The 7,500-nt window shown below is 47.7% G+C and overlaps 1 protein-coding gene across 1 annotated transcript in view; it reads left to right on the top strand.

Moving 5' to 3' along the window:
* Positions 1–7,500, top strand: part of xylt1 (xylosyltransferase I) — a 156,587-nt gene that overhangs the window by 148,999 nt on the left and 88 nt on the right. The window contains exon 11 of the mRNA XM_063221528.1: positions 3,712–7,500. This exon is cut by the window's right edge and continues 88 nt beyond it. Coding sequence (XP_063077598.1) covers positions 3,712–4,079 — 368 coding nt within the window. The 3' untranslated portion in view covers positions 4,080–7,500. The remainder of the gene's footprint in view (positions 1–3,711) is intronic.

Genomic DNA, 7,500 nt, shown 5'->3' on the forward strand with positions numbered 1-7,500 from the left:
ACTGCACAGTACTAGACCTGACAGAGCAAGACAGAACAGTGTGAGGAGGACAGGGCACAGTCAGTCAGGTAGGCAGAGGAGAGGAGAGGAGAGTGGAGGAGGGAATGAGCTGGGAATGCTAGGCTTTGGACCCCATCTAAAGGTTGCATAAAGCACACTGCACAGTACTAGAGCTGACAGAGCAAGACAGAGCGGCGTGAAGACGGAACAGTGAGGACAGGGCACAGTCAGTCAGGTAGGCAGAGGAGAGGAGAGTGGAGGAGGGCTGGGAACACTAGAATTTGGACACCATCTAAAGGTTGCATTCACCACACTGCACAGTACTAGACCTGACAGAGCAAGACAGAGCGGCGTGAGGACAGGGCAGAATCAGTCAGAGGGGAGAGGAGAGGAGAGTGGAGGGGAGAGGAGAGAAGAGGAGAGGAGAGGAGAGGAGAGGAGAGGAGAGGAGAGGAGCGAAGAGGAGAGGAGGCATTGGATCCCACCTATGGTCCAGGCCAGCACCTCATCTCAGCACCAAAACACAACACACAACATCTACAAGAATTATCTAGAGCAGAGCCAAGTGAGGACAGGGCAGACTGAGTCAAGTCAAGGCAGAGCAGACTGCTGCAGACCTGGGAAGGTTAGGCCTTGGACCCCATCTGAGAGGCACATTACACACAAAACACAGCAACCAAAATAGAAAAAAACTATCCAGAGCAGAGTTTGGTAAAGCTGAGGAGGACAGGGGCATGACAGGACAGTCAGGCAGACAGAGGAGAGGTGAGCAGAAATGGGACGGTTAGGCCCTTGGACCCCTTACACAGTAGCACAGCTAACAGCGTAAAACAGAGGAGGGTACAGTGAGGGCAAGGCAGAGTAGAACAGAGCAGAGCTGGGAAGGGGTAGGCATTAGACTCCCTCTAAGGGCCAAAGACACACCACAACACAATACACAACATTCAAAAGAACTACCCAGCGCAAAGCAGCACGACCAAAGCAGAGACTCAGTGGCATGATAACATGTTGATACACAACATCCGAAGGAATTACCCAGAACTGAGTGCGGTAAGGCAGAGGAGGATGGAGCCGGAGAGGAGAGGAGAGGAGAGGAGAGGAGAGGAGAGGAGAGGAGAGGAGAGGAGAGGAGAGGGCTGGGAAAGGGTAGGGTAGGGTAATAGCAGCAGGACTCTGACCACCACTGTGGACCTCCACGCCATAAGCAAGCCACACCACATAGCACCACGCCCTGGCCAGCACACAACTCTGATCTGCTTTCAAGGCCTCTCAGCCAGCTACCACACACACTCATACAGAGAGAGACAGAGGGAGAGAGAGAGAGAGAGAGAGAGAGAGAGAGAGAGAGAGAGAGAGAGAGAGAGAGAGAGAGAGAGAGAGAGAGAGAGAGAGAGGGAGAGAGAGAGAGAGAGAGCATGTGGTGATGACATAACTATATATATAACGTATGTTGGGGTTGTGGCTGGTGCTTTTCTCGATTAGGCAGACAGGCAGCGTAGGGACAGGCTGAGCTACTGGAAACAGAGATGGATGGAGGTGAATGTGGGTCAGTGAGTGAACTCAAGCATAACACATCCATACACGCACACGGCCGAACAGACTGCTAGCTAGTTAATAACTCATACTGCCTGCGTGCGTGCGTGCGTCTGTGTGTGTGTGTGTGTGTGTGTGTGTGTGTGTGTGTGTGTGTGTGTGTGTGTGTGTGTGTGTGTGTGTGTGTGTGTGTGTGTGTGTGTGTGTGTGTGTGTGTGTGTGTGTGTGTGTGTGTGTGTTGCGTGCATTGTTTGAGGCTGTTTGCATTAACAGGCCGAGCTTCATACTGCTGGGGTTGGACTTGACATTGCGTCTGATTTATGCGGTAATGTTGATGAGTCAAACGCTTGAGGGAGATGAGGTTTCAACTGCATCCCGATAGAGAGAGAGAGAGAGAGAGAGAGAGAGAGAGAGAGAGAGAGAGAGAGAGAGAGAGAGAGAGAGAGAGAGAGCATAATCATATGATAATAATGCAGCATCGGAGGCTAACGGTGCTAATGCTAATGGATATTGATGGATCCCTCCAACAGATCTGGGGCGTGGGGGTTAATCAATAGGCAAATTGGACAGATGTAATTCCGATGATTTACACATTTCCTCACATCATGCACACGCGTTAACGATTCAATATCGCAGCAGTCAGCATGTTCCGGTCCACCAATATCCGCTGCGGAACTCTGCTCTGTTCTGCTGTTCTGCGCATCGCTCTTCCATACATATACTTCCTGTTTTTCCCCTCAATAATTATCTATGCGTTGTATGATCTGATTGTTGTCCTCGCTCTAACCTCTAACTGAATGACCTTTAACTCTCTCTCTCTCTTTCTCTCTCTCTCTCTTTCTCTCTCTCTTTCTCTCTTTCTCTCTTTCTCTCTGTCTCTCTTCCACACCTCCCCTATGTTTTCCCAGCACTACTCCATCAAAGCGCTTCCCTCCCTCTCTCATTCACTCTGTTTCCCATAACCTCTGTCTCACCCCTCACCCCTCACCCCACCCAGTCTCCCACCTCTCTGTCACCCTTCAACTCTTCACCTTCCACTCTCCTAATACCCACTCAGTTGAACCCAGTGCACTAGGGTTGCAGTGCAAACAGTGAAACAAACACTCTACCGTATTTCCCTAGCCTGGCAAGCCAGACTAAATGTCAGATTAAATGTGAATATTTAGTCTGGCCCTGATCAATGAGACATCGGAAGATTGTTGATGGGAACAACTTGTTGTTTTTCTAACCGTGTCTGTGCCTATAGGCCAACGCTCTGACCAAAACCCTGCCCGCTTTGCATCCAGAAATTAAAAACAAATGCATCCAAAGATTCAAAACAAATCTCACTTGAAAGCAAAAACAATGTTGGCTGCTGGTGGGTGGGGCTAGTTTACTAGGCCAATATTTCTCCAGATCGCGCCCAATATTTTAGACTCATGTCCCACCCCTTATTTTTATCCTCCCATCATTTCTAACCCACCCACTCTCAATGCCCACCACATTACCAAGCTTGGCCTGTAAACCAATATTTTTCCCAGTGCCACCACAGAAATCTTCCACAATTTCTTACCCAAATAGTATCAACTCTGGTTTGGACAATAAAACCAAAACGGAACATTTCCAATGTTCAAAAGTTCTACAGTTGCAATTATTTCGATGCAAGTGAGCACCTTTATATAAAAAGTCTATAAGTGTATTGATTGGTTGCCTCATATTGTACTGATGTTAAAGGATTAAATACATTTAACACGCTGAAATACATTACTTAGCTGATGCTTTTATCCAAAGCGATTTACAGAGATTACAGGGTATTGGTTACAGTCCCTGGAGCAGTGTGGGGATGGTGCCTTGCTCAAGGGCACTTAAGTCATGGAAGGAGGAAGGAATTGGTGAGGGTGGTTATTGAACTTGCAAACCTGTGATCTACTGTCCACATCCCTAACCATTACACCACGGCTTCCCGTGTTAAAGCAGCACTGTGCTTTATCTCCAGCCTGAAAATGTTTGCAAAACCATGTCATCAGTGGTGTAACGACTTGGAAGGAGTCAGACAGAAAAGCTACCCACAATTTCTGCAAATCTGAATCTGTTTTTCTTCTCTCTCCTTCCCTCTCTCTCTCTCTCTCTCTCTCTCTCTCTCTCTCTCTCTCTCTCTCTCTCTCTCTCTCTCTCTCTCTCTCTCTCTCTCCTCCACAGATGACGCCCAGAGGCAGCACAACGGGCCGGCCAAGAACAGCTACATGGAGCAGAGCTTCCACGGTCTGAACCCTATCCTCAACATCCCGGTGCACCTGGCGTCGGTGGAGGCGGCGCAGCACCACGCAGGGCTCACGGGGCCGGAGCTGGAGCGCTGGGTGGACGGCCTGGTCTCCGAGGTCTGGTCCGCTGTGGACATCTGCAGCGCCGGAGCGCCTTCATCATTGCAGTCATCACAGTCTTCATCATCATCATCATCGAGTGGGTGTCCTGTGCTCCAGGCCTGCAGAGATACGCCCTGGAGCTCTCTGAGTCCCGACCCCAAGTCTGGTCTGAGGCCGCCGGGGAGCAATGGACGCATCAGGTAGCAGCTCTGTTCGGGGCTGCTGGGGTTTGGCGCTTAGCCCGGTGATTGACCGACCGACCGAACGAACTGGTGACGGATGGGAACTAGCAAGGATGATGATGATGGTGTCTAGCCAGAAGTCCTACTGGCCGGACAAGCAGGACAAGGCGAGGCAAGACAGGATGAGATGAGAAGAAATGAGATGAGATGAGATGAGATGACAACGGGACGAGATGAGATGGGATGAGTTGGGAATGTGATCGGGGGGGGCTCTGCTTCCTTACTGCTACAGCTACTGCTGCTGCTGCTGCTGCTGCTGCTTCTGCTGACAGTGTTTGTGGTTTGGCAGCGGATTGCCGGTGGCTTCCACACGGAACTCCTCTCTTCTGGCGTGTTTCATTATTTTATTACTATTGTTATTATTATTATTATTATTTGTTCATTTGTTTTGTTTTGGTTTTGTGTTGTTTCGTTCTAATTTATTTGACTGTTCCTTCTTGACCATTGCTTGTGCTGGATTAATGCACAGTGCATAGCCCCACCCCCCTACCCCCCCTTTATTTTCCCCAATCCCTCTCTCTGTCTCTCTCTCTCTCTCTCGTATGGTATTAATGCTAAAGACTCTATGAGAGGGGCATAAAGAAAAGAAAAGAAAATACAGAACACACGCACACGCGCACGCAGACACACACACACACACACACACACACACACACACACACACACACACACACACACACACACACACACACACACACACACACACACACACACACACACACACACACACACACACACACACACAAATACAGCAGCCAATGTTTCTGTGCTATTATTGCTGTATGTCCATGAGCTAAGTGCATTCTGCTTTAGGCAGGTTGAAAAGAGTGCTGTTCTTTTTTTAGTTTAACTTACAAAAAAAATCCCTTTGTAATTCCTATCTCTTTTATAATTTATTGTCATTTGATTACTGAAGAAACTGTGATTTGCTGTTCTAGTCTAGAGCTGACTGAGGTACGTTCTGGAAGGGTAAAACACATAAAGAGAGAGAGAGAGAGTCTATGAGTATAACTTTAATAAGCACAGGAAAGGAAAGAAAAAAAGGTGGAAAAAAGTTTCCATTACTGGCAAATGTGACCAAAATGATGAGATTTCCTGCATCAGAGAAGCCTGTACTTATGTTAGGCAGGAGCACATGGCAGCCTACTCCTGACAGAGAGCATCCAGATGCAAATTACAGTTTAGCACGTGTTGCTAAATCATTGCTAAACCGATGCTTTGCTACTCCTGCTGTTGCCATGGTGTCTTGTCGATATGGCCTCTCCATCGAGCTCAGCTACAACAACGACTCACCGTGCGAACAGACTGCCGGCATTAATCGTGGAAAGCGGTGGAAGTAATTGACTTTGTATGGAAGAGCAAGCGGCAGAAGCGTCAAAAGCTGCAAAAGCATTTCTAGCGCCAAGGCCATCAAAAGTGGCAGAAGTGAAGTTGAACTTCAGCAAAAAATATGTAATGAGGTTGAATGGTTTGCCGCCTTCATTGGCCCTGATCTATGCTTTCAAGGCGGGACTCTGCTGCGTTTTAGCTCTTACAACGCCGGCTGTCTGTCTGCACGGTTAGTATTAGGCTTTGGGATATTGTCATGCTAATAGTCTACTTTTGGCTCATTTCGACGAAGCAGCTCATATCGGCAGAATACCAGGTGTGCGCTTCTCATTAGCGCCGTTGCTAACTGAGTTAAGTTAGCAACTTTTTTGGTTGCAATGCAATTTCCCATAGGCAGCCCACTAAGTTGCTAACTGGCTAACAACGGTGCTTTTGAGAATTTGGGCTTCAGGTTTGGAATCGCTCAGCATTGATTAAACATTGGTTGAGCGTTGGATCAGCATTTGCTTAAGTGCTGAATCAGAGTCGGCTGAGCGTTGGCTGAGCTGAGAGTCGGATCAGCGTTAGGCTCACTGCAAGGACGCTCCTCTGTTTTTGCCCCAGGCTGTATCTACTCTGTCACGGTGAAAATCGATGTGATATGAGCAGGGGTGAGTGAAAGGGAGACGAGAAAGAGATGGCAAACGAGCCAAGCGAGCGAACGAGAGAGTGAGTAACAGAGAACAACATTCAGTAAAAAATCAGTCAGTCAGTGAGTGAGAACGATATAGATAGAGAAACATAGAGAGAGCTAGTTTCCTCCCAGACGGTGGTTGCCAGGCTTTGGGAGCTGGGAGTGGAGAAGTGAGGTTAAGGGTAGGTGGCATACCGATTGATGGAAGCAGTGCAGTGTATAGGCACAGAAGAGGACATCCCAGGTCCTGCCATATATTCGTTCGCACGAAATCCTCATTAGCCCAATTTTTGTCAGCCAGGTAGAGGAGTCAGTCAGTGAGGTGAGGGGTCCTGTATTGCAGTGGTTCCCAACTCTCTTACGTGTCCCCTTTCTGTTATATGAGTTATGAGTACCCCCATATACTCTATATCTCTCCCTCTATCCCAGTATCCCAGTGATCCATACGTGCTCTTGTTATTAAATGTACCCCCTGAAGTGGGCTGGTGTACCCCTAGTGGTACACGTGACATACCCCTGGTTGGGAATCACTGCTGTATTGGAGAGACTGGGAGGTTCAGAAGGTGCTGTAATCATGGCAGGACTTGTGTTTCCTCTGTCCAGTTTAGTGCTGCCTGTTGCTGTGCTGTGGTTAGGTGACTTACACTGACGGCTGCATCATTGGTGCCAATCAATGCTGAACTGTACACTGAGAACAAACTATCATTCTCTGTCTCTGTCTGTCTGTCTGTCTGTCTGTCTGTCTGTCTGTCTGTCTGTCTGTCTGTCTCTCTGCCTCTGTATCTCTCTCTCTCTCTCTCTCTGTTTCTCGTTCTCTTGCTCTCTCTCTGCTCTCAGCCTCTCGTCGTTCATGACGGCCTAGAACTCATAGATCCTTCTAGAACTTGAAATGCTGTGTCAGCTGTGCTGCCACTCCTGAAGGGAAGACATTTCAAGACTATTACTTTTAATTGTATCTTTGACAAAAAAATATATGAGTAGTATTTTAGTAGTAGTATTTTTTATTTTATTTTTATTTTATTTGTTTCTTTTTTTGTTTTGCCCTTTAGCAAGAGAATATTTGTGTGTGCGTGTGTTGGACGTGAGGGTGGTGCGATCGATGGCTATTTATTCATGTGTTTATATAAAATGAAATAGCTACTTTTTTAGTCAATGACTAATGTCTATATGCTGTTTTTTGCAGCTCATTCAATACCTTTTGTAACCAGTCTGCCTTTATTTAAAAAGGCCCTCACCCTCACCCCTACATAAGCCCCAACCTTGTATCTATGATCAACACACACACACACACACGCACGCACGCACACACACACACGCACACACACACACACACACACAGGTCACAGTAGCTCCTTTCCCCTGTGTGATGGTGGTGGTGTTA

This window comes from Engraulis encrasicolus, chromosome 2 (genome assembly GCF_034702125.1).
Source record: "Engraulis encrasicolus isolate BLACKSEA-1 chromosome 2, IST_EnEncr_1.0, whole genome shotgun sequence".
Classification (NCBI taxonomy): Eukaryota; Metazoa; Chordata; class Actinopteri; order Clupeiformes; family Engraulidae; genus Engraulis; species Engraulis encrasicolus.